This window comes from Ursus maritimus, unplaced genomic scaffold (assembly GCF_017311325.1).
Source record: "Ursus maritimus isolate PB19 unplaced genomic scaffold, ASM1731132v1 scaffold_21, whole genome shotgun sequence".
Taxonomy (NCBI): Eukaryota; Metazoa; Chordata; class Mammalia; order Carnivora; family Ursidae; genus Ursus; species Ursus maritimus.
The window spans coordinates 28,695,473-28,723,062 of record NW_024424564.1 but is presented as its reverse complement, the minus strand read 5'-3'; the positions used below and the strand labels follow the sequence as shown (position 1 = coordinate 28,723,062).

The following is a 27,590-nucleotide window of genomic DNA, read 5'->3' as shown; positions in this document are numbered from 1 at the left end:
AGTCACTTCAATTTCTTGGGATGGAGACCTCACTGTGACTCTATCCCAGACCCTATTAATATTTACACAAAAATCTGCATTAATTTTTGTATGCTAAAAGGAACAATTATATCTTCATTGTTAAGTGAATATCAATGAGTCAACAAGGATCTCAGTGTATACATGATTTTTCTTCATGGATTTACTGTGCTGTTAAAAAATAGAATAAAATAAGATTGGGGAAAGAAAGATGAGGAATGGAGTGAATTCCAAGCAGAACAACTCATACATGCAAATGTCTTCTAGAACAAGGAGCATAAGAAATTAAAGATGGCCAGTGCAGCAGAAGAGCACGTGGATATGAAATGGAGGAAGGGGACACCGGACAGGCCAAGCCATGCAAGACCTTGTAGTCAAAGAGTTTTGAATTTAATACTAATAGCAAATATAAAATAAAAATAGCAAATATAAAAATAGCAAATAATAACAGCAAATTTCCACGGCACTTAGTATACGTATTAACGTTTTCATCCTAACACAGATATACTATCTACTGTATATACCAGGATTTCGCAGATAGAGAAACGGACGCTCAGGTGATAAAGTAACTCCCCCGAGGTCTCAGAGGTAGGCTAGAGTCAAGCTCACCTCCTCTAAGCCAATCTGTTTCCGGGCTTCTGCAAGGCCACTGTTCTTGTGGCTATTAAGAAAAATAAAAATCCATTTAAGGATTTTAAGCAGAGGTTGACATGATCAGCTTTGTCTTTTAAGAGCTTATTCTCATTACAGAGTGAATACATAAAGGAGAAGGTGCCAACTCCCTGTGAGTAGACTATTGTTGTATTCCCAGCAAGACAGGGTAGTGACTTAGATTATGGTGATGGTGGTGGACACAGGAGGAAAAAAGAAAGTATTGATAGATGTTTGAAAATAATACTGACAGATAAAATGGACATAATGATCACAATTTAAGTGTAATGCCTGGCACATTCATTCTGGTTGATTAGATAATTATAAAGACTGGCAAATCTTCCATCATTTACAATTTCACCCTTTCATTCAGTGATCTTTGCATTCATTCACGAGGGTAGGAATCCAATCTAGGTATCATGAAGTCTTTCTGTTCTGCATATGTGATATTTTCATTAAGTTCCTCATTAGAAATTTAGCTGCAGATTAAGTGCTGAGATCAAAAGATATCAAAATATTAGGAAAAAAACACACATTATGTTTTATTAGTTGAAACACATTCTTAGCAGCAGCATATGGCTTGGGATCATCCTTAACAGGTATAAGGAGACTATTCAAGAAGAAATCAGTACTGACAGGGTTCCCTGGCAGAGGGGAGGAAGGCAGTCAGGACGAAGTATGACTGTTGTTTCCAAACGCACTATTTTTTTCATATTTTTACTCTGAAATCAAGACAAACATTAAGTAGACCCAGTGGTGGCAATATGGTCCTACGGGTCATTCAGATGTGCTTTTGCTAAGAGATAAATGGATTTGACTAAAATTATTTATAACTAAATGTTACCACTTAAAATGGTACTGTGTACTTTCATAGAAAGATTTTCTGTGGATAACTCTTCTGATTATTGGAGAATGAAAGTCTCAAATCTCTTGCAGGATTTTTAAACGATATAAATATTGCTGGTAAAGTCTCAGTACACACCATCTGCAGCAAGAAAGGTAACCGAATCACTTTCGACTGAGAGACCTGATGTCTCCAGGGAGCAGAGGCTTCATCTAAGACACCTGAGGGTCATGTCAGGTCCTTTTTCCCTGAGAGTGTACTGGGGTGCTGGATTACTCTCATGCAGTCAAGGCTGTGGGGGTGCAGAGGCCGAGGCAGGCCTGATGACTCTTCTTGGCACTATTATCGCTCTAAGCTGACATCTGCAACATTTCACTCTACCAGGGTCACTGTCTGTGGGCTATGCATGTGTCATCTCTGGTACAGACGTACTCTTTCACAGGCATGGAATGTACGCCTAAATACAGTCCACCATGACATAAACTATCTAGCTCTGAAGCCCAGTTAAAAGGGGATGGAAAGGGACAACTTACTACAAACCAGTCAACTCAGAGATGTGCCCTGCTGGTCCTATGTCAGGAGGATATGCAAACACAGGGATGGCTAAGTCCAAGGCCATAGGCGGGAGGGATCCTTTGTATTTAGCATGTTTTTAAAATTCAGGTAAATATAATAAAAAGGTTAAAACAATTTAGTAGGGAAGAGGTCAGAGTAAAAGAAGAAGGTAAAAGGAAAAATAATGGAGGAAAATTCCAGAAGGATGAATATTTATATCAGAGCCTCGGTTATATTTGCATTTGAGGGTTGCCAGTTGTAGCCTGAGAAAAAGGGGCAGGGAGTTTTCTGGCCATTTGTGTTTATTCCCAAATTTTGGTCTCTGTAGCGTAAGCCTACAAGTCAGCCACATGGACAGCCAGGTCCTCATGCTCCTCTGGCTTCCTTTCTTTGCATGCATTGCCTCACAACTTCATATTGCAGTATGGAAATTGTTAAAAGAAGAAGAAGAAGAAAAAAAAGACAGAAGCCTCAACCATTTTTATTCAATAGTGAGAATAAATGTGTCTGCAACGAGAATAGCTTACCAGGAACAGCACTTTGAGTTTATAGTTCTGGGATTTTGCTGAGCCGAAAAAGCATTCCTCTCCCTTAGTCTTCAAATTGTCCAGCATTCACATTTTATTAGCGAGTAAGCATGAACAAAACAGGTTCTGATAAACACAAAAGCTGTTTTTGCCTCATTATATTGGATGACAAGTGAGATCTTACAGCTTCACGTCAGATCAGTGGAAAAACAATTATCCGTAGAAAGTATGTGCAAACATTTTTCCTGCAAAGCTAAAGATTCAAGGCGACGTGTCTGGAATGTGCTTCTCCCTTTAGGCTACCTCCATTCCATGAAACATCTGTCTCAATTTCCGCTCTTCCTGGAGCCTCCTTTTGGTCTCTGCAGGTCTATTCCTTCTAAATCTGCTTCATTCTGATCCTGCAGCTGGAAACCGTATGTCTCCCTGTTTAAGGAAGTGTGCCCCATCTTCTCGAGTGGAGATTTCTGGCCAGGTTTTACAATATCTTCACGTACGGCTTCCTGGTGCACCAAATACAGTATGAGCGGCTTTTGGTTTGATTTTCTGCTTTAGGTGCATTTAAAGTGAGCACCAACCCATTTGTGATTCTTATCAGTAAAATCTCTAAAATGAAATATAAAGCTGTGAATTAGATACACTTTGGACAAGCAGTTTTTAAATTATATTTAATAAGTACTTGTTGATCACCTATTATGCTACAGCCTCGAGTTACAAAGATAAAACATATAACTTAGAGTGTACCATCTAGGGGGCTTGGATAGGCAGAAAACTGACAGGGTCATTTCAATACAGTGTCGGAAGGGAGGAAATGGGGAGACTCTACAGAAACATAGAAATACAATTCTGAACTGACAAGAGTTTAGTGTTCCTTTAAAAGGATAATTTTCATTTGTGAAGCATTGTATTCAAATTTATTAAAAATGATATTAAATAATAAATGTAGCTTTAAAATATTGTGATTATCTAAAACATCTATCTAAAGTACTCAGAAAATATCTAGCCTAGTTATGTACTTATTTTACACATAAAAGTAACACTGTGCATGTCATTTTGACATTAAATAAGTTAGAAGGTAATTTGTGTATTTTTTTGCTTGTTTAATAAATGCAAATAAAGACGGGTGGGAAGGATCAAGCAGCCCTATCAGGGTGGTAAAAGAAGAATCTGGGATTTCTAGGGATGCCACGAAGATAGTACGTCCCCAAAAGTGGGTGCTGCATGTTGCCAACAAACTGTCTTGAGCAGATTTCCTGCCTAAAGTGACAAGGTTGTCAGGGAGGTAGACATTTATTAAGTAATACAGAGGAAAAGAGACTGAGGCATGGGAAGGGATTTGAGAATAAGGAGCTTTTCTAAATGCAAACAGTGTTCTTAAGAGCAGTTACTCATTACCTAAAATATGCAAGAAGAGAAAACCAAGTATAATCCAAGATACAATCCCTAAAAAAATATTTGAGCATTTTTTCGATTTTAATAAGTTTCCTCCATTGTCAAAGCTCTCAAAAACGTCAATGTAATAAACCCAAATAGTGTTGGTAATACTTGTTACTCAAAATAATATTGAAAGTACATGAGAAAGGGCACATCATAATCTAATCATATAGTTTTCATATCTCCCTATATATTTTTCTTTCAGCAGAAAGGATACTTTACAGTAAAACAATTGGAAGAAGTGTAAATTATAAAAAAAAAAAACAAAAACAAAAACAAAAAGCAAACCCAGAATACTTGAATCTAGGAAACCAAGGATTAAAAGGGCTGGAATATACACCTTAATTTCTTAATGGTTGTTATCGTCAAAGGGAATGGAATCAGGGCCTCAGGGTGAAGGGGACTTCGGGAATTTATTCTGCAAACTTCTGGATTATTTTGAATCTTCCACAACAATAATGCATTCTTGCAATGCTATGTATTTAGAAAACAATAAATGAGGCTTTTAAAACATGAATAAACATGTAAGAATGTTTGAAAGAGCAAGATGACTAAAAAAAACCCCCAAAAAACCATGGGCATTGGAAATTATTACGAAGATTTGAGAAGCAAAATTAATTAAAACCAGCAACAGTAACTAGAACCACATGTGCTCAGCCAGGCGAGCTGGCCCAGCAGCGTTGAACTTCAGAACACTAGCGACCTCTTGTGGCAAAAACGGATACTTTTAAAATTTGTGTCCCTGCCTCATAGGACGGGTGATTAAGAAGGTTGCCTGATGAAATTTTGTTTCTTTTTCAGATTGAAATAGCCACAGTGATGCCTTCTGGGAACAGAGAGCTCCTTACCCCACCCCCACCTCCAGAGGAGGCTGAAGAGGAGGATGAGGAGGAGTCCACCCCCAGACTGATCGATGGCTCGTCTCCGCAGGAGCCTGAATTCACCAGGGTTCTGGGCCCACACACCAATGAAGGTCAGGTCTATCAAGGCTGATCTGAATTAAGTCCACTTGGTCATACCTCAAAGCTGCCAAACTCCAATGCCACAGGCAACCCACATGACCCACAGGGAAAGTTTTGCCATAGGCTGGGTTTGAAGCAGGAGACACACATGTATTTTGTATTCAAATACAAAGCAGTTTTAATAATTCATCTTTGGCATGATGGAAATGATCAAATAACCAAAGATTTGGGGGAAAATATTTATCTAGCATCATCACTCCAAACCTTTGTGGTGGAATGCATTTCTAGAACAAAGAATCCACTACCCTACGAGCAAGATGAGAGATTTCTATGTCTGACAGAGCGGGCCACAGCAGTTCAGGGTGATAGGTAATGCTGGTGGACTGTGATGACGCAGCAGTAGTAATAGTCTACACTGACTGGACACAGACTCTCTGTGGGTCACAATCCTCACCTCACAGTCTCTCATGTGACTACTACAAACTGTGTGTGAAGGTCTCAGGTCTTTCCTACTGAGGAAACTAGCTCAAAAATGGTAGGAACTTGTCAGAGATCACACAGCTGTTAGTTTCACTCACTGGGTTGAAAGCGAGCCTGTTCTGATTCTTGTCTGTGTACTTATGGGAACATGGGTCTCTTCTCATTCAGTCCTTGGGAGCAGCCGAGTGGAAAGCATTCCGTAACACCGGACTCCATCCTGTACAGCCTGAAGGTGGTCTAAACCACAGTCCCTTTGTTAATGAGAAAGAGTTCCTGATGCTCAATATGATTCTATGATCTGTCTATATTCCTTGTTAGAATTTGTCCGTGTCATCCTTGGGGGCACCAGACGGACTCACACCAGACGGCTTTCCCACACGGAGAATGGCATAGCAAGGGGGTATAGAAAAATGAGTGGAATTCCTACTGCAAAGGTTTATGAGTATAGAGTTGGAGTGTCTCTGTTCTCTAAGTTCTGGAGATACAAAACTTAACTTAAAATGACTACTGTTCTCATGGATATTTTTGTCTAGTACAGGGAGACAGGCAGGCAAATGCAGAGGAAATAATGTGCTCCACGGAATACGACAAAACCCTGTACAGAACACACTGAGAGAATCAAAGAGAGGGATGACATTCAAATCCCAGCTTTGGGACTTGCTGGACACACAATTTGGAGCAAAGTAATCAATACTTTTTGCCTTAGTTTCCTCATCTAAAATAGGGGATAATAAATAATAGATCTTACTTCACAGAATCGTCGTAAGGATTAAATGAATGAATTTAGTACCTGACCCATAGTAAACATAATAAATGTTAGTTATTCTCATGACTCTATTATTGATAAAAGAGTCTTTTTTTTTTTACCCTCGACAAATGTTTCAGCGTACAGTAGTCTTGTTAACTCTGGGCATTGTGTTGTACAGCTGATCTCCAGAACTTAATTATTTTGCATAACTGAAACTTGTCACCTGTTGCCCAACAACTCCCCTCCCCCGTTGCTCCCCATCCAGCCCCGCCCGTAACCCCCATCTACTCTCTGCATCTACCAGTTTTTAACTGTTCACCAATAAGTAATATAAAAAGTTGTCTTTTGTACAATGCTATGTAAATGCCAACCACTAAAGTGTTTTATGCATATGAACTCTTTGAGGAGTCGGAATGATATTACATACGAGGTATTGTTACTTCCACTTTACAAATAGGAAAACTAAAACCCCAACCTAGTGTAAAAGTTGTCCAAGATCTTGGAGGTGGTACATAGCAGAGCTGAAATGCAAATGGAGACCACTAAACCCTAAGCCAGTATCTCTAATGAATACATTATATTCTTTCCACACAGTTAACACTCTATGGAGTAGAACACTCTGCAAATAAAACCAAGAAGAGACACATACAATAGAAGGAAATGTAAGTGCCCAGAAGAAAGTTTCCAGTAGGGAAATTAAATATATCTAGAACATTACTTACTTTTAAGAAATTTCGGATCCATCAAAAGTTGACTGATCTGGCATCATTACCTATACTCAGGTCTTTCAGCCAAGCCAAGGAACAACAGAAAAACATAGTGCCCATTTTTTTCAAAAGCTTTAGTCAAAATTATGGCTCAAGAATGTCAGCTTTGAAATCATATAAAAAAATCTATAACTTTAGGAAAAAAAAGTTATCTCCAAACTAGTCTGAGGGTGAGAAATGAAGTTAATTAAAACTTTAATTCACATTTTAATTTCCACAGATGAAGCATCACCAGAAATTCTAAACTTTAAAATTAAATTTAAATCTTATCTATTCATCAAAGTTAAATAGCTTGGAAAGAAATATTTAGAGCATTAGTAATCAAAATATATATTTTTACTATTAATAATAAAAACAACATTCCGAAGCCATATAAAGTAGACTTGGGTTATGAGTGGAAAAAAGAGAATTAAACGATAACTGGTGTGAATATATTATTATAAATTACCCTAAGCAGCTATTGCTAAATTAGCAAAGTCTTGAATATATAGAAGAATCAAATGCCTTACTTTTTAAAAATTTTGTAAGTGGCAAATATTAATTTATAATGATTTGAAAAATTGGCAAGTGTTAAATGCTTTACAGCTTCCCCTTAAGTTGTCTTTCCTAGATTTCCAGTCTTAAAATAGTTTTCATTACCCAAGCTATTATTGTAAATAACTGTCCTCCTTAATGACAGCAAAAAGACCTCAGTAGGTGCATTACTAGTTCTTTTTTTTTTTTAAGATTTTATTTATTTATTTGACAGAGAGAGAGACAGCCAGCGAGAGAGGGAACACAAGCAGGGGGAGTGGGAGAGGAAGAAGCAGGCTCCCAGCATAGGAGCCTGATATGGGGCTCGATCCCAGAACACCGGGATCACGCCCTGAGCCGAAGGCAGACGCTTAACGACTGAGCCACCCAGGCGCCCCCATTACTAGTTCTTGATCACAAACTACAAATGGATCCTTCCACTCAGGCAACCAAGTGTCTGGTTTGCCTGGAGCGAGGGGTCCCACTGTGGGGAATTTTCAAGGCTAAAACTAGGAAAGTCCCAGTGAAATTGGGGTGAACGGACTAAGAGCAATCACGAGAAAGTCCTTCCATCATTCCATCTAGTTTCTTTCTTGACTGTTTCACATCCTTTGTTCATCTCACATCTTACATCCTTCCTCTCCTCCTCCCTCTACTCCTCGAGCTCCTCAGAGAGCTGAGCCTCCCATTCCACAGAGGAAAGACAATCTTCTGGTCAGCAGCTTTTCAGTCTTTCTGCTTTCAGATGTCATCTTTACCTGCATGGACATGTATGCACCTTATCTCCCTCTCCTTAGCCTGTTACAACAGACCAACTGTCTGTCCTCTCACATGTAGGATGCTTCCGGTCCCACTTCCTCCTGCCCTCTCAGGATCCTTTTGATATTCAACTTCTCCTACTTTGGATCTTTTTCGTCAAATTTTTCCTGCTTCAGTCAATTTACACACCGCAAATGTATCTGCTTATACCTATCACCATCTCTCTCTCTCCTCCTTCACGAACATCTCAATAGCATTGTCTGTATTTGCTGTAACTACTTCTGCCCCCCCCCAGTCCCTCCTCAGTTGGCTGTTAATCTGGCTTCCAGCCCCATCACTCCGCAGTTCTTACCGAAGTAGCCTATAACCATCACAATGACTAATCCAAGAGATATTCTCATTTCTTAACTTACCCAAACATCTCAGCAGCCTTAGAATGTTTTCTATTCCCTTTTCCTTCAAACCCTTTCTCTCCATCTGGCCTCCATAACATTTCCCCATTCTCTTTTCCTCCTTTCCTTCTGGTCATTGCTCTTCTATCTTCCTTGGAAGCTTGCTGTCCTCTGCAGCACCACCGAACAGAGAGAGAAGGAGGTGTACGTGTGCACGTGCACGTGATAGAGACAGACCAATACGTTGACATATAATCCAACCTCACAAATATCTTTTGGATCTGTTGCCTTCTCGACATGTCACCATGACCCCAGCCAAGCAACTATCATCTTTTACCCAGATAACAACTTATCTCCACTCTGTCCCCTTGCCCTCCCTCAGTCTTCTACACACCTTCAAGCAGAGTGATTTCTTAATATGCAAATCTGATCAGGCAATACCCTGCCCATCCTTAGGATAAGGAACAAAACCTGTCGTAACACAGCCGATGAGGCTTCCGTATGGTATGTCCCATACATTTCAATGCTCTCTGTGCTGTAGCCGCATGGACCATCTTTCAGTCCATCCAAAGTGAGGGGCCTTGGCACATGCTGCTTCCTCTGCCTGTACACTTCACTCCCAGTGTGAAGTGCGTGGTCAACTCCTGCTGTTTTTGCAGATCTCAACTCGGTTATCACCTTCTCAGAGAACCATGACTGTCAGACTGAGTCGAACTCCCCTATTTTATGCTCATCTATTTCATGACATTTTGCACAGTCATCATTTTATTTGTGTGATTCACGTTTATCTTACTTACATAGAAGATCATAAAATAGAATTGTGTCTCCTCTTTGTGGTCCTCACTGTTTCACCAGCTAGCACAGTGTCATTTACCTAGAAAGGATTCCATAATTACATATTGAGTGAATTCATATTAATGATCATTACCCTATCTTTCTCTTGAAGCAGATTGTTTCAGTGGGGTGTTTAAATATTGAATCAAAGACCTAATAAAAATATTATGTGTGCTGTTTCAACTTTACAAAAACCACAGTCTTAATAGTTACATTTGAAAAGAGAATTTCTAATAAGGATAAAAGCAACATCCACACTGTATCCACTCGGTAATTTAAAATAAAATTGAAAACCGTACAAAGAATATACTAATTATTGTGGCTGCTTTAATTGGTACATTTGACTTTAATTTCCATTTATAGAAAACTATGTGAGAAAATATGAAATATAGCAGGATGGTCTGCATGAGACTGTAAACTCATTTAACAAACATCTAATCACATTATTTCTTAGAAATTGCTTTTGTTACTTACATATAATTATTTGCCTCTACCTTTTAGACTTTCCAACTTGCCTTCTGTGTACATGTATACGCACCACCGTATACTGTGATGACCATGAACTTGATGCCATCCCTCCACTGCCCAAGAACACCGCTTATTTCTATTCCCGCTTCAATAGAATTAAAAAGATCAACAAAAATGACTTCGCAAGCCTAAGTATGGATGACAGCACCAATATCCTTGTCTTCTTTACACACCTTCCTAAAATTGTTACACTATAAAATGCTGGTATTAAATATAAAACCTGATTATGAAAGTATGGCTCATAAATCAACTATTTTTTCTTATTTAAATATTTGAAGGTTTGCTTTACTTATGTGAAAAAATGATGAAGAGCTAAAGGTCATTATGAAACTATATAGTTGATATTTTCAAATACAATATTTTCAAGAAATAGGATCATAAATATGTATATTTTATAAGCTAGAACTCATTATCATGTCATGACATTGAGTAAAATGTCATGGTCATATATTTCCTAGGATTTGGGCTGTTTGAATAGACTTCCATTAAAGCACAATTGCTTTATGATTGATGCATACAAGCCTACAATCTGAATTCATAATTGTTGCCAACTTAGAAGAATTTTGGTACTTGTCTTTATAAAGTGTTTCAATCATTAGAAAATTTCTTTTTAATGCCTTTGTATTTTAATGCTAATGTATCTATAACTGTTAGAAAATATAGCAATCTGTCATCACCGAGGAAAACCTTTTATACAGCAAAATCTAGACAAAGCTTACAAAGAATGTAGGGAAAAGACCAGTTATTTTAAATATAATATGTCAATACCTTTGTTAAAATTATGCCTTCTTACAAGTACATAAATATGTATAGTATTGGGTGGAAACAAATTTTTATATAAAGTAGTTAGAAAGGATTACTTCATTGTCTACTGCTAATTAACTTCATATTCATATTTGCTTTCACGTGGGAAAATTTATCTTCATATTTTTACGTGAGCAAAACATAGTCAAGAGTTTTTAACTACTTCCTTCATTTTTCCTTCTAGATGATTTAAGAAGGATCGATCTGACATCAAATCTAATATCCGAGATTGATGAGGATGCATTCAGAAAGCTCCCTCACCTCCGGGAGCTGGTCCTGCGTGACAATAAAATAAGGCAGCTCCCGGAACTGCCAAGCGCTTTGACGTTTATCGATATCAGCCACAATAGGCTGGGAAGGAAAGGAATAAAGCAAGAAGCGTTTAAAGTGAGTTTTAAGTTTGGATATGGAAGACTCATCCTTCCATCCCATGTGCCATCAATGACTAGCATTTTTATTTCCATAAGGAGATTCAATTTGATGAGATTTTTACCTCCTAAAATAAACTATACAATACAATTTATCAAACTTCTGGGAAATACTGCATTTTGGTAAGTCCTGAGGCTGGCCGAGCAAGAAGAGAGGGCAGAGAGAGCCTGTGTAAGGAGTGAAGGACTCTCTGGAACACGAGGCTCTAAGGAGTGCCTGGAAATGGTGTCAGCCAGACAATTTGTATTTCCCAAGAACTGCACTCAAGGCGAATATTTTATAGGGCTTAAAGGAGGACTACTTGTGCAGGGTGTGGGTGGTGCCTTGAGGTAGAAGCCTTTCAAATTACCCTGCAAAGAAGATGGACTCTGTCAATCTTAGAAATTTTGTTTTCTAAGTGAAGAGAGCACGTTTGGGGCTAAACGGTCTTCCTAGAGTAGCAGCGTAGAGTAAGAGAACACTCACCAACCAGCTTTCTTACCCACTCTTACTGTATTCCAGCGGCTCTTCTAAATCTCCGTTAAACAAATTTAAAATCCTGTTTGAAGGGACACAGGGAGAGTGCAGGGGGCTGTGAGGACCCATTAGCACTGAGCAATGGCAGAAGTCCTGTCTCTCCACCAGCTCTCCTGTAACCCTGGTAGGCGAGGGAGCTAGGACACCTCAGTGTAGCCTGCCAGGGGTCAAAGTTCAGTCTCCCCATTCAGCTTTTGTTGGGCGGTGGTGAGTCAGGGTTTGTTCTGTGGTGTTTGGCTAGTGTAGACCTGTTACTGTCTAAATGTTTTTTCGTCTTGCTAGGCTGCCCTTTTCCTGGTACTTGTACTAGAGAGAACAGGATTTTGTTGGACAGAAATTCTCTTTTCTCCGTCCCTGTAACACAAAGGCCGTTCTTCGTTTGCCTTACCCAAATCCCCAAAATCCTGTGCAGAATGTCTTCCATGGGAAGACACTGCCTTGCTTAAACTGAGAAAGTGAGAGTGAAAAGCAAGGTTCTGTGTAGAGATTGAGAAGCACTTTACTTTTTCATCAAGAGATATTTGCATACAGTTAATTCTTCCAAAACTCATTTGAATTGTGAAGTAACCTGGTGATTTGCTTCATCTTTGCAAAACAAGACCTTGGGAGGCATGTATTATTTTACAAATAGTTGCGTGAACAGGGAATGTAAAATACAACTGTGGCTCCGTTAATTTCCACTAAGTCCTACATCTGCAATGTTTACAGGACATGTATGATCTCCATCACCTCTACCTCACCGATAACAATCTGGACCACATCCCTCTGCCACTCCCAGAAAACCTACGGGCCCTTCACCTCCAGGTAGGCTTCCACCAGTAAGGTATGCCCAACAGCCCCATGGAAAACAAAAGCAAAGAGGAGGAAGTCAGGACACGAAACCTGTTCATAATGGCCTGTTGACACACTGTCACCATTTTTCTTCTTTTTCTCCTCTCATTCACTCTGTCTCGATCAGAGTGCAAGGTCTTTGTACATTCCTGCCTCTGTCTGTATTGACTTACTGATGATAACCTTAGTCTTTAAAGAGTTTCAGTCTTTGTCAAATTACAATGCATCTTTCTGGCACCCAAAATTACTTTTGAAAAAAAAAAACCAAAAAACAAAACTGAAAGCTTTATCTCCCGAAGAAATGTGTAAGAATTAGAAATGGAAGAGAAAGCAGGAGAAAGAAAAATCTAATTTAATTTCTAGCTTTCAAGAGAGGAAAAAAAATGTCAACTTTAGCTTTTAATTTTAGGTTTTATGTATTGAATTAAATTCAATCCTAGGGCATTCCTATTTGCTGAGAGATGACAGACTTCCATCATTCTGGATTAAGAAAATATGTTTCCAATGTGTTTTCTAATTCTGAATTAAATTTTATTACTATTGTCTATGATAATATTGACCCTACAAAGTAACTGCGTCTCTGATGTTGTATTCAAACACAATGTGCTTGTGTATACAATACAACATTAAAAAAAAAAAAAGTAATTGGTTTCAGATTGCCTATTTTAAGGTTTAGAAAGGCAGTAAGTGCACCCTTTAAAATATCTCTCGTTTCATGACCACCTCACCAATATCAAGTATATAGCTGTTTTTAATTTACTTTGTCTTCAATTTATTTTTTAATGCTTATATAAAAATCCCCAATTTTGATTCATTTTAAAATGTTTGCCAAAATATAGTAATTAAGTATGAAGGCTCTGGCAGATTCCCTGGGCTGAAATTCTACTTCTAATAATATCTAAAAAATATTGGACAAAATATCTGAGCCTCCCCGCACCACAGTTTTAGTTTATAAAGTGAATAGTACAGTTATTGGAACATGATAAGTACTTACATGTAAGGCACAGTTATTATTAACAGCAGGTACCTATTACCTATCAAAGGGAGTAGTACAGCACATAGGCACTAAACCTTTTATTCTTCATGGACACTTTGTAATGTCCGTGACATTGAGGGTCAAGCCATCAGAAAGATATAATGATTATAAACATATATGTACCTAAAAATATACAATTATACACTCATATATATTGTTATTAATCATTATCACATTATTATAATAATGATTATAAACAATATGCCTCAAAATGCATGAAGCATAAACTGTCAGAATTGAAAGAAGAAATAGACAATTCAACAATAAGTTGGATCTTCAATACTCCACTTTCAATAATAGATAGAACAACCAACCAGTTATAAGATCAACTAGGAAACAGTTCAAGAACACCTTAACAACACTAAAAATCAATTAGACTTAACAGTCGTCTACAGAAATTCTACCCAACAACAGCAAAATCTGCATGGTTCTCAAATGTTCAATGAACATTTTCCAGGATATGTCATATACTAGGCCACAAAATTAGCCACAACAAATTGAAAAGAATTGAAATCATTGTACTTTTTTGATTACAATGGAACTAAAATAGAAACAATCAAGAAAGAAGAGTCAACCTATAGAATGAAAGAAGATATCTCCAAACCATACATTTGGTAAAGGGTTAATATCAGAAATATGTAAAGAACTCAAATCACGCAATAAAAATTTGATTAAAATATTGGCAAAAGACCTAAACTGACATTTCTCAAAACATACAACTGGCCAACAGGTATATGAGAAGATGCTCAACAGCACTAATCATAAGGGAAATGCAAATCAAAAATCACAATGAGATGTCACCTCACAGAATAGCTACTATCAAAAACACCAAAGATAACAAGGTTGACAAGGTTGTGGGGAAAAAAAGAACGCTTGTGTACTATTGGTGAGAATGTTAGGGGGTACCGTCATTATAGAAAATGGTATGGAGGGGCGCCTGGGTGGCACAGCAGTTGAGCGTCTGCCTTCGGCTCAGGGCGTGATCCCAGCGTTATGGGATGGAGCCCCACATCAGGCTCCTCCGCTATGAGCCTGCTTCTTCCTCTCCCACTCCCCCTGCTTGTGTTCCCTCTCTCGCTGGCTGTCTCTATCTCTGTCGAATAAATAAATAAAATCTTTAAAAAAAAAAAAAAAGAAAATGGTATGGAGGTTCTTCAAAAAGTTCAATGAAACCACCATATGATCCAGCAATCCCACTTCTGAGTATATACCCAGGGGAAATGAAATCAGTATCTCAAAGAGACATCTGCACTCTCATGTTCACTGCAGCATTATTCACAATTGCCAAGATATGGAAGCAAACTAGGTGTCTATCAATGGATGAATGAATAAAGAAATTGTAGTATATGTATACAGTGGGATTTTATTCATTCTTTAAAAAAGAAAAAAATTCAAAGAAAAAAGAAAAATTTGGCTATTTGCAACAACGTGGGTGAGAACTTTATGCTAAGTGAAATAAGCCAGACACAAATGGGCACATATTGTAAGATCTCACTTTTATGTGGAATCTAAAAAGTTGAACTCAAAGAAGCAGAGAGTAGAATGGTGGTTGCCAGGACTTGGGGATTGGGGGGTATGGGAACATGTTAGTCAAAGAATATAAAGTTATATAATCAATATAAAGAATATAAAGTTATAAAATCAATATAAAATATCAATTGTATTCAATACACTAGCCATGAACTAAACCATAATGAGATACCATTTCACATCCACTTGGTTGGCTAAAATAAAAAAGACAGATAATTACAAGTGTTGATTAGGATGTAGAGAAAATTGGAACACATACATTGTTGGTAAGATTCTAAAATGGTGCAGCTACTTTGGAAAAGTTTGACACATCCTTGGAATGTTAAACATAGAGTTACTATAAACCCGCAGTTCAACTCCCGGGTATATACCCAGGAGAACTGAAAACATATATCAACACAAAACTTGTTCGCAAATGTTCACAGAAGCATTATTCATAAGAGCCAAAAGTAGAAAAAAATCCAAATTTCTATTAACTGATGAATGGATAAAAATGTGGTATACCCAGATAATGGAATATTATCAGGCAATAAAACACAAAGAAGTACTGATACATGGTACAAAATACATAAACCTTGAAAATGCAATTCTAAATGAAAGAACCCAGTCACAGAAAATGATCCATGATTGCATGTACATAAAATATCTAAAATAGGAAAATCCATAAAAACAGAAAGTAGATTAGAAGTCACTGTGGGCTAAAGATAGGGGAAATGGAGGAGCGGAGAATAATTGCTAACATCTTTAGGGTTTAACATGTTCTAAACTTAAATTATGGTGGAAATATTCGTTAAAAAATTTAAAAATTTTAGTTAAGCTATGGTGATAGTTGTACAACTGTGGCTATCTTAAAAACCACTGAACTGTATACTTAAAATGAATAAATTTTATGGTATGTGAAATATACCCAATAAAGCTATTTTTAAATATGTATTTCTGGGCCCTGTTTATCTTCCTGACACTTGTTCACTTTCTCCCTCACTCTACTTCAGCCATATTGACTCTTTTCCCATTCTTGAACATTCCAAGGCAATTACTCAGATGGAACATGGTCTTCTCTCTCCCTGCAATGTTCCTGTCTTGGCTCTTTCCATGCCCGTGTGTTGTTATTCCATTCTCAGCTCCACTGCTCTCTCTTTAAGATAACTTTCCAGTTACCATTCCTCCTTCGCAGTCCTCATCAGTTTTAGAAATAACTTTTTCTTTAAATTTGTTTTCTCACCTCCCTATCTTACATTTCTACTACTGAAGTACGAGCTTCATTAGGGCAATCCTGTATCTACTTCGTGCTTCAGTGATTTAATCCCCATTGCCTAGAAAGTGCTCAAGGCATAATGATCCCATAACATGCATTTTTAGATAAGAGAAGGAACAAAAGAATTAAAATAGGGGTGAAACAAAATGGACTGTGTTTTTAATCAGTAATAACCATATGTTATATTTTGCCTTATCATTTATTGCCCATCTCTTTTAGAATAACAACATTTTGGAGATGCATGAAGATACTTTCTGCAACGTTAAAAATTTGACTTATATTCGTAAGGCGCTAGAGGATATTCGACTGGATGGAAACCCTATCAACCTCAGCAAAACTCCCCAAGCGTACATGTGCCTACCTCGTTTGCCTATTGGAAGTCTTGTCTAATTTCAGATGACGGTTAGCATTATGATGCCCACTATCACGGAACAATTCTTACTGCTCTCTTCAAAAACAGAAACTCAGCATGATACTTTCAAACTGTGTTTTAAAAAATGATATGCAACTAAAAGTTTTAAGATAAGATGACAATTTAGCAAGTTAAACAAACACCAGGTGAGTCAGGAATAAAACCAAATGATGTACAGTAGAAGCAAAACTAAATGATAACAAACATTTCACAGATATTCTTGTAAATCACATGTAACTTGCAAGTTTTAAGAATTTATATCTCATATAATTTCAAATTAGGTCCATAATAAAGAAAAATAGAAAATGAACTCTTTAGGTATACTGCCAAGATTTAGAGGTTTTTAATTAAACTTTTCTATTCTTTTTTTTTTAACTACAGCATGCTTCTTTTTCCAAATTTATTAAAGAGAATGAAGGAGAGAATAAAATAATTTGAAATTTACAATGGCCTTGTGAGAAAATATTCATTATAATCACAACATGCAAATAATCATATCCAACAATATAACACATAGCTTCAGTTTTTGAATAATAATATTATCAACCTAAAGATCTGACAACTCTTGCTTAAATGGCAATTTATTGGTATATCTCAGAAGATGGTAGTGTTGTAGGAGGACCCTAGGTTTGCCTCATCCCTGGAACGCAACTAGATAACTATCAAGTCATTCTAGTGGTATATTTCTGTGCCTGTGAACAAAATAAAATTTAGAAAATAGAAAATAGACGATGATATGATCACCACACGAGGGAAGAAGCTAAGGAATGTCTGTTAAGGAATGTTGATCTTCTGAAGTGTAATGATCACGATACACGCACATGGTTATAAACTGAAAAATGACAGCAGAATATACAATGAAAGGTGATTTTCCTTCCAGCTGCAAACCTCAAGTTCCACTCCCGAGAAATAACCAGGCCATGGTTTCTTGCATGCTTTTGTGAAAATTTCCATGAGAAACAAAAATTTGACCACAAGCAACTTCCCTTTTTTTAAGATTTATTTATTTATTTTAAAGAGAGAGAGAGAAAATGGGAAATTTTCTATTGCAGGGAAGAGTGAGTGTGAGCAGGCTGAGGAGCAGAGGGGGAGGGAGAAGGAGGGGAGGGATCTGGAGCAGACTCTGCACGACCATGGAGCCCAACCCGCGGGGCTCAGTGCAGGGCTCCATCTCACGACCCTGGGATTATGATCAGAGCCAGAACCAAGAGTCTTAGGCTTAACGGACTGAGCCCAGGTGCCCCGAGCAATTTCCCCTTTTTATACAAATACACATGTCCAGGTACTACAAGCAGACCCATCACTATTACGTATGCATCTATACGGGTAAACATGGATTTTTGAACACAAGAGATAATCGCTATTCTAAATCTTGCTTCTTTCACTTAAAAATACTTGACGATTTTTCCATACCAGCACATACAGCACTACTGACTCTGAAAAGCACATATCAGCCCATTACATAAATGCACATTTTTTTTGTATTTACACTAAAATTGCAAAGACTATCCTTGTGTAAACATAATTAGCTTTGTGTACATGTGAGAGTACATCTATTGATAAATTCATAGAACTGGAATTCTGGGTCAAAGACCATATTATTTTAAATTTTAATAAATATTACTAGATTGGCCTTCAAAGATGTTATACCCATTTACACTTTCACCAGCAATGTGGGAGAGTGCATGGTTCTCTACAACCTCACTAAAATGGTTTAATATCAAACTTTTTCATCATTGCATAATCTATTTCTGAATTAATCTATTAAAGTAAAAAAAGAGACAATTGGTAATAGAACACCTCTAATTTTTAAAAACATACAATATATATTTTTATTTTCAACTATCTCTTTCAGGCAAATATATTTCTTCATCTCTATTATCTGAATTTTTCTCATTAATCTATATCATCTCTCAGATGCCATTATTAGTAGACACTGTAGCTAAATCCCGAATTTCTGTAGCGCAGCAATTGAAAAGAATTGTTCTCATGTTTCTCCACAGTAGATGCGTAAGCATTTCCTTGTTTCAGTTTAAAGTACAAATGCTGAGGGGCACCTGGGTGGCTCAGTCGCTTAAGTGCAAAGATACAGATGTAGTGAAAAGAAGGGGTAAATGCACCCCAATGTTCATAGCAGCAATGTCCACAGTAGCCAAACTGTGGAAGGAGGCAAGATGCCCTTCAACAGATGACTGGATTAAGAAGATGTGGTCCATATACACAATGGAATATTACTCAGCCACCAGAAAGGATGAATACCCACCATTTGCATTGACATGGATGGAACTGGAGGGGATTATGCTAAGTGAAGTAAGTCAAGCAGAGAAAGACAATCATCATATGGTTTCACTCATCTGTGGAACATAAGCAATAGCATGGAGGCCTACAGGGGAAGGGAGGGAAATCTGAAGGGGGAGAAATCAGAGAGGGAGATGAACCATGAAAGACTATGGACCCTGGGAAATGAACTGAGGGTCTCAGAAGTGAAAGGGTGGGGGGAGGAGGTAACAGGGTGATGGGTATTAAGGAGGGCACGTGTTGTGATGTGTACTGGGTGTTATATGTAACTAATGAATCACTGAACACTACATCAAAAACTAATGATGTACTATAAGTGGCTAACTAAACATAATAAAAAATAAAGACTGCAACCTTAAAAAAAAAAGAAAAGAAAAGAAAAAGAAAAAAGCGTCTGCCTTTGGCTCAGGTCATGATCTCAGGGTCCTGGGATCCAGCCCCGAGTCAGGCTCCCTGCTCAATAGGGAGCCTGCTTCTCCCTCTCCCTGCCCCCCACTTGTTCTCTCTCTCTCTCCCCTCTCTCCTCTCTCAAATATATAAATAAAATCTTTAAAAAAATAAAAAATAAAGTACAAATGCTGATACGTCTGTAATAATGAAAAATATCTATTAATTTCCTTGAGATCTATGGGGAAAACTAATCATGCAATCATTTAATCGTAATTTGATTACCCAAAGTTATAAAACTTAAGGAAGAATAACCATCAACCCGTCATTATAAACCAGTGATATTGAGAAATGGAATTTTCATTTTGACTTTTTAGATATACTCCCTCATAAATACAGTATCGTGAATCAAACTAAAAGTAGAATTCTAATATTGGAACTCTGTTTAGTTTTCTATTACTGCCTTTAAAAAATTGGCACAAAATCAGCAGCTTATTATCTCTCAGTTTATGTAGGTCAAAAGTCCTTTGTGACTCAACTGGGTTCTCAGCTTAGGATTCCACAGATGCCAAAGGCCGATAATAATTTTAGAGAAATGTCTTCATTTCTTTTAACACAAAAAAGCAAGATAATGATAATAACGATGATAATAAAAATAAATATGGAGTAATAAATCTAGCCTGGTTTATATTTATCCTTATTGCAACAAGTCATAAAATAGAATTTTTATTTTTGTTTTTTTATGGAGGAAAGGGGTTCATGAAAAAGTCATAATGAGGCCTTACCCACAAGGACTTCACTGATGATCTTAGATCTCCCCGCCAATGGTCTAGAAACCACTTCTGTCCTCACAGCCGTCCATGAACACTGTTATTACAAAACTGGGGAGGGGGGGGGGTTGTAGCAAAAAGTGAAATGAAATAAAATACTGGGGTGAAAAGGGCATTATTATACAAACATATAGGGCCAACTGACATGTTCCCAGGCATTATGGCTTCCTACTCACAAGGCTACTCTGCAGATTTAATTCACCATGAATTCCAGAAGGACAAAGTGCTAAGATAGCCCTGAAAATGTGAAGATAACATTTTAGTATTCCTTCTAAATGCATTCTATTTCAGGGGCCATTTCCAACACCTCACATTCTTAATTGAAAGCTCGAATTCTAAAACTGATCCCTGATTAAATGCTGTATTTTTTTTTTAAAAGCCTTTTTTTTCTTCATTCAATTGTTATACATTTATCTTTCTCAAATATTACAGGTCGTTTATCACAGGGGGAGGCACTTCATTCTATTGCCCCATAATATAGTGTACTTTAAAATTATTTATAAACAAACATTTCCATGCTAATAATTCCTAATTAATCATTACTGACTACACATGTTTTTTAGATGTCATGACTACAATACGTTGGGTTAATTCTCTGAAAATCCTGAGTTATTAAAAGGTTAATAATATTTTCAAAGGTGATAGCAAATAATACCTGCACATAGTACTATTACGTGTGCAAATTTCCCATCCTTACTTCTCAAGTCTGCAGAAACTGTCTTTGTAGTTACCTCTTCACAGTTAATTTTCTCTTCATATTTACTTGAATGACATGAGAATTCATAAATGGAGAAGTGCCACAATGTGATTCCCTGATGCACAACACACCTCACCAATTTTCCAACGAATCCCACAAGTTCCCACATTATCAAGAGAGAGCAATGAGTTAATTTCATCTCACTTAACTGAAAAGCTGGAAAGGCTTAATACCTTGTAGTTAGCTTCTATGACCAACAGATGGCGCCTACCTCTTTGGTTTCAAATGACTGTACATGGATATCTTCAGGGTTGCAAAAGGCGTTTTTGAGTGTATAAAATGCATTCCATTTATTTTTTTCATATCCAATAGAACTTAATTGGTTACAAAGATGGATCTAAAAATATTTGTTGAATTTTATTTATCTGACCAAATATCTCAGGTATATCCAACTTCTCTCTAAAAAGTTGTATTTATAAGTTTAATTAGCTGAGGCTTGCTTTCTAAAAGCCAATTGAAAAATGCTAAAATCTACTAAATATACCCAATTACACTGCACTAGAATAAAGGGTAATTAATATTGGCAACCTGGAATAGTTTAAATATGCCATTCGTGATAAATATAAAAATGAAGTACCTAGCTTCTCATAGTTTGTTTTGTATACGGGGGCTCTCGCTGACTGAATTTTGAATGAGTTACTACTGCCATCAAGTGTTAGAATTCATCCTTTTCAATCCACACAAATGCACAAAAAATAAGTGTGCTTTCAACTTAACAGTATAGTGTCCTGCGGAACGTAAAGCACAGCGTAACCTATGCTGTCACATGACATTTAACGGAATTTCAAAATGATGCATGCCATTAAAATCTCTTACTAAAGTTATAACTCGTTAATATGAAGGGGATATTTTACTCAACTTACCTGGTCTGTGTGGTGAACAGACTCTAACGTAATCCCCCAGTGAACTTCCCACTTCTTGGTATTCATGTCTTTGTGTAACCTTCTCCCCTGGAATGCTGTAAGACCTGGGTCTTGCTTCTAACCAGTAGAATATGACAAAGACGGTGGATGTCACAAGCATCAGTGCCAAGCCCATACTATGATACATATGACGTGGGTGTGTGTGTGTGTGTGTGTGTGTGTGTGTGTATTCACTGTGCTAGGTAGCACTACGGAGATCTGCTTTGCTGACTTGATGGAATGAGCAGCGCTACCGAGAAAGCCCATGGTCAGGAGGTGAGATGGTCTCTAGGAATGGCTGTTGCCCCCCGGGACCTGTGGGTGCCCTCTAACTCTGGAGGCATCCTCCAGCCAACAGACTGCTAAAAGGCAGGGCCCTCCCTTACACAGTCACAAGGGAATAAATTCTGCTGATAACATTTTCCCAAATGGAGCACCCCAGATGAGAACCCAAGCCAGCCAGGTGCCTTGACCATAGCCTGGTGAGACCCCGAGCAGAGGACCAGACTAAGCTATTCCTGGACCCCTAATAACGGAAAACTCTAAGATAACAAACATGTTATTTTAAGTAAGTTTGTGAGAATTTGTTACCCAGCAGTAGAAAACTAATACTACATATTAAAACACTTCATTTTGCAGTATTTAAAGAATATGGGCCAATTAAAAGATGTCTTTAAAAATTCCTTAATTGCATTTCTGAAAGTTATGTTTAACAGGCTGTGGTGGTAATTTTCTTGGGTGATTTGCCAGCACAGGAACAATTTGGATTACAATGCCAATCTACTGTAAGAAACTAAAAATCATAAATCATAATTTTCTGCTTCTCTTAAGAATAGTAAGCATGGAGCAAGAACAAGACCATGTTAATGTTCTTTAATAAGGAGAATTAATATGAAATGCATGTCGCCATGGAAAAATTGTACAAAAACATTGTCTTTAACTGATGAGAATTCCACCACAGCAACATGGTCAGTTTCTGAAGTTCCCAATTAAAACCCAATATGTATACCACATATGTCCTCAGAAAAATAAATCTGGCGTATCAGCATTCCAATTGGAATTAAGCGGAATAAGGAGAGAGTAACAGCCAAATGTGAGATTCTACATCCAGAAAGGGACACTGGGGGCTAAAAATGTCAGCATTCTGCACTTTGAGTCAAGCAGGCTAGTCTCCAGCAAACCAGAGAGCAAACAAAATTGAATGAAGCCTGTGGAGTCTACAGGTCCCAGGGCAATGGTTGGAGTCGTGATCCAAGAACCCCCACCCTGTTCTCAATTTTCAACCAGGAAGGCATAAATGGCCTTTGCAGGCTTCGGGGCTTTCCCACAGTTGCTTCTCTGGCATTTACTGGAGGCTTGCATAGACTCGGGTTCCCAGCGGGCAATGTTCCATTTTCCACAATTCCACTCACCACAGGAAAGCAATAAAAGGATATACTCTGGGATGGTTTTCTCTAGGATCCAGCCTGGTAGCTCATCCTCGATGTTTCTAAAAAGTGGGACAAGAAAAGGGCACAAGGGCAGGGATGCCGATTTTGGCATCATGCACAGGGTTGGTTATCTTTACATACACTATCAACTTCTTTTAAAGTCCGAAAGTACTTAAGTGTGACCTTGATGACAGCTAACAGCTACCGTGCGCTCCGGGTACCTGCACTACTGCTTTAATGAAGCACCTTACCTAACCTTTAACACAACTCCATGGAATAGGTATGATAACTATACTCTTGATATGGGTTAGGAACCTGAAGCTTACAGAGGTTCATCATTGCTGAATTGGAGTTGAAGCACAGCTTCACTAATAGATTTCATCTTTTTTGAGCAGTTTTAGGTTCACATTAAAATGTAGGTTTCCCATATACTTTCCCATATAGAGAGATTTCCCATATACTCCCTCTCCCCACTCATGCAGAGCTTCCCTCATTGCCAACACCCCTCACTAGAACGGTGTTTTCCTTTCAACCGAGGAACCTACATTGACACATCATCATCACCTAAAGTCTATAGATCACATTAGGGTTCAGTCTTGATATTGTACATTCTATGGATTGGGATGAACGCATGATGACGTATATCCACCATGAAAGTATCACTCAGAGTAGGTTCATGCTAATTTAAATCAAAGCCCATATTCTAAACCATAATGTTATAAAGACTCCCAGTGTATGCGTTGTCTAGTAGAAAAAGGGACCTACAAAAAGACATAATTAGCATATTTGTACTCTCGAGAATAAACCCACTGTATACATCCTAGTACTATTTATTTAATCAGTGGACATTTGCATGCTATGTAACAATTAGCAAAGGGTTTTCCCAAAGGATTTCGTGTATGCATCACAAGAGTCCTACTTAAGGTGGTTGGGGGGGCTATAGCGCAGCCATGTGATTAAGAATTTGGTTTGGGGGCCAAATAGGTTTAAATACTAGCCCCCAAGTTCCTTATCCCCACCATCTTGGGTAAATTAACCTCTCAACTTCCTGATCTGTGAGGCGTGGTAACAATGCCTACCTCACAGAGCCTATAGGTGTGAGGATTACGTGCCATGAGCCCATGCTAGCTGCAAGCACACGCAATAAATGTTCGTGGTCGTGTTTCACGTATGACGCGCTTCAACCCCCAGGAGTTAGAAGAGTGTGCCCAGGCCATAAGGTAAGGAGTGGGGCCCAGTTTTCTGACTCTAGGCACCTTCCCTCTATCCCCTCGACCTCCAAAGGTGTAGGGTATACATTTTCCAATATACAAGTTCTCCCCCACCCCCTTCCAAGGGGCTCAGCTACAGGTCCATCTTCTTTATCCCCGCACCTCCAGGTGGTACAAAGGTTTCAAAATAACTGCCCCAAACGTTGTCTAAGTTGGGAAGCACAACCCCAGCCTAGGGCCCCCTTTCCCTCTTTGAAAAACTGCGTCACAAGCCCCCAGCGAACATTCACGGGGCACCTCGTTCCACCCGGAACCCGCTCCTCGCACAGGGAGAACGACCTCGACCCCAATTGGCTATCGCCCTGGGCAACCAAGGACGCGGTGGGCACGCGGGGGCTCCGGCCGGTATTTAAAGGCTGCGGCTGCCCGCGCCACCTCAGTCCCGCCAGGACTGCGACGGTGAAGCACCTGGGTTGGGAGGGAGCAGCAAGGTAACGCGCAACCCCTGCCTCCCCGGTTCCCAGCCCGCGCCTCCGGTGAGGCGGGTGTGTGTGGGACCCGGGAGCGGGTCTCACTGTGCGTCGTCCACCTACACCTTCCTCCCCCACCATCCTTACCCAGCCCCAGTCCCGCCCAACCCACCTGGGCAAGACAACTTGGGTGCGAAGGACAAGAGATTACGAAGGAAGAGCGATCGAGCAAGCGGAGAAGAAGGAGAAGAGGGGTCCTCTTAAAGAGAAAGGCACCATCCCGGTAGCAGGCACGTGGTGCTGCGCAGACTGACGAGGCTCTGGAGACCTTCGGATCTGGCCAGCCAAAGGCAGCTTCTAGGACGCTTCCATTTAGACCTCCGGGAGCTCCCTGAACGATGACCCAGACCCTCGACAAACGGGAGGACCCTCTCAACCTGGGCGGCGGCTGGGCGTCCTCCGCCCCCTTACGTACCTGGTCTACCTGCCACCGAAGGCGCAGGGGCGCTCCGATACACAAGCGGCGCCACCGCTATGGTCCCAAGTCCGAGTATGAGCCCCCCAGGAAACAGCCGAAGCAACAGCACGGTCCGGGCCCTTGGTTCCAACCACCCCGACGGCCCTCTTGGGCCGTGTACTCTAACTGGGGACGCTGGGGAGGGCCCTGGCGCCCACCTCCAGCGGGATTCTGGAAGCCTCCAGGCCGAGTGCAAGTGATCCGGGTGTTTGGTGTGCACCCGCTCTGCCTCTGCTGCTGCTCCTGCTGGCGCGGGCCCTGGAACCCCGGCTGGGCGAGGCCGCCGGGCAGGAAGAAGCGCTGGGGCCGCAGGGGTCGCGGCCTGCGCCGCCACCCTCGCCGCTCGCCGAGGAGCCCGCCCGTGGATCTGAGCACGCTGCTACGGCCAGTCAACCTGTACGGGTGGCGGGCGCCGGGCATGCGGGCGCCGCGCAACACCACGCAGTTCATCATGAACCAGATCTACGAGGACATGCGGCAGCAAGAGAAGCTGGAGCGCCAGCAGGAGGCGCTGCGGGCGCAGCAGGCCCAGGCGCGCGGCGCGGCCTCCCCCGAGGGCTCCTCCGGGAACGACGCGCCCCCCAGCGGCGGCGAGGAAGACGCGGAGCTGCAGGAAACCTTGTACAACTTCGGGCAGAATCCCTCTGTGGTCTTCAGTCCTGACCCCGAGGAGGAAAACCAGTCTCCCACCGCACAGCTCGGGGAGGAGGACGAGGAGAAAAAGGAGGAGGAGGAGGAGGAGGAGGAGGAAGAGTGTGACGAGGAGGAGTGTTACGAGGAGGAGTGTGACGAGGAGTATGACACGAAGGAGGAGAGCGAGGAGGAGGAGGAGGAGGAGGCAGAGGCCGAAGATGAAGAGGAGGTCGAAGAGGCTGACTGTGTGGAGGAGGGGGAGGAGGACGAAGAGGAAGAGGAAGAGGAGGAGGAGGATAGAGAAGAGGAAGAGGAGGGCGTGGAAGAAGAGGAGCAGAGAGAGGAAGAGAACCATTTACCTCTGGAGATGCCTTTATCATTCCTAGTGGGGGCTGAGGAAGAGAGAGAGAACTTTATAAACTATACTTATTTAAGTCCCAAACAGATCACTCCCAAAGTACCACAGGAAGCTGTCCTCATGGTAGAGGACATTAACTGTTAGACATCAGGAAAGGGATTGAAAATGGGATGGAACTGATTTGAGGCTAAAATGGATTAGCAACTTATTAAAAACTAATTAAAAAGTGAGTTCCATTAATAAACATACCTATGTAAACCCCTTCTTTGGCCATTATAAAATGTTTAAAAAGTGGTGTGTTTCTTTATGACTACGGGTGGGGGAGGGGGAGCTTTCAAATATAATTTAACTGGAAATGATTAAAGGCCAACTATTTTATTACTGCAGTTTGAATAGTTTCATTTGGTGTTTTCCCCTCCAGACACTTGAGATTTTTTTTTTCTTTTTTTAAATTCTGGCAATGCCGATTTTTTTTTTTTTTTGGTAACGAATTTATTCAACTATCTACTTAATGAGCTTGGAATCCACAGATATTTTGGCTGTTACATGCTTAAGCACATGCCATGGCTATGGAATGTCTATCAGTGCTCTTAACATAATAGAGAAACCATTGAAAAACGTCTATATTTCAAAAAATATTTTTCCTTGTAGCTCCTCCACCTTCAGAGTTCATTTCTGAGGGTTGTATTTTGATAACCCCATTTGCAGTCTCGTGGCATCGCTCATTTATATTCCTTGTTCCACAGTGCTATGGATCTTCCTCAGAAGAACATGAAGTTGCTTCTGTGGAAATGGTTATCTGCCATGGCCTCAACAATCCATAAATCCATGCATGGAGAGGATTCCCCATGGTCAGAAGTCAACTTGTACATCTAGTTAAAATCCAAGGTAACTGCAAACAACGGAACATAGCTTAGATTTTGAAGCCTTGTTCCTGGATATATTCCTTGTCATAAGTTCACAGGAACCATA

At 39.7% G+C, this 27,590-nt stretch overlaps 2 protein-coding genes across 2 annotated transcripts in view; both read left to right on the top strand.

Annotated features, from left to right (window-relative positions):
- EPYC (epiphycan) overlaps positions 1 to 16,927 on the top strand; it is a 32,720-nt gene extending 15,793 nt beyond the window's left edge. Inside the window, exons 2-6 of the mRNA XM_008687678.2 lie at positions 4,831 to 5,002; positions 9,986 to 10,144; positions 11,001 to 11,203; positions 12,470 to 12,565; positions 16,633 to 16,927. Of these exons, the coding sequence (XP_008685900.1) occupies positions 4,831 to 5,002; positions 9,986 to 10,144; positions 11,001 to 11,203; positions 12,470 to 12,565; positions 16,633 to 16,803 (801 nt within the window). The 3' untranslated portion in view covers positions 16,804 to 16,927. The remainder of the gene's footprint in view (positions 1 to 4,830; positions 5,003 to 9,985; positions 10,145 to 11,000; positions 11,204 to 12,469; positions 12,566 to 16,632) is intronic.
- Positions 16,928 to 25,419: 8,492 nt separating this feature from the next.
- CCER1 (coiled-coil glutamate rich protein 1) lies at positions 25,420 to 26,776 on the top strand. The gene has a single exon (XM_040637061.1). The coding sequence runs from the start codon at positions 25,509 to 25,511 to the stop codon at positions 26,760 to 26,762; it is 1,254 nt and encodes a 417-aa protein (XP_040492995.1). The 5' UTR covers positions 25,420 to 25,508; the 3' UTR covers positions 26,763 to 26,776.
- The last annotated feature ends 814 nt before the right edge of the window (positions 26,777 to 27,590 follow it).

Bases quoted from the DNA above. Each gene is read 5' to 3' on its own strand.
- CCER1 (XM_040637061.1), top strand. From the start codon at position 25,509: ATGACCCAGACCCTCGACAAACGGGAGGACCCTCTCAACCTGGGCGGC.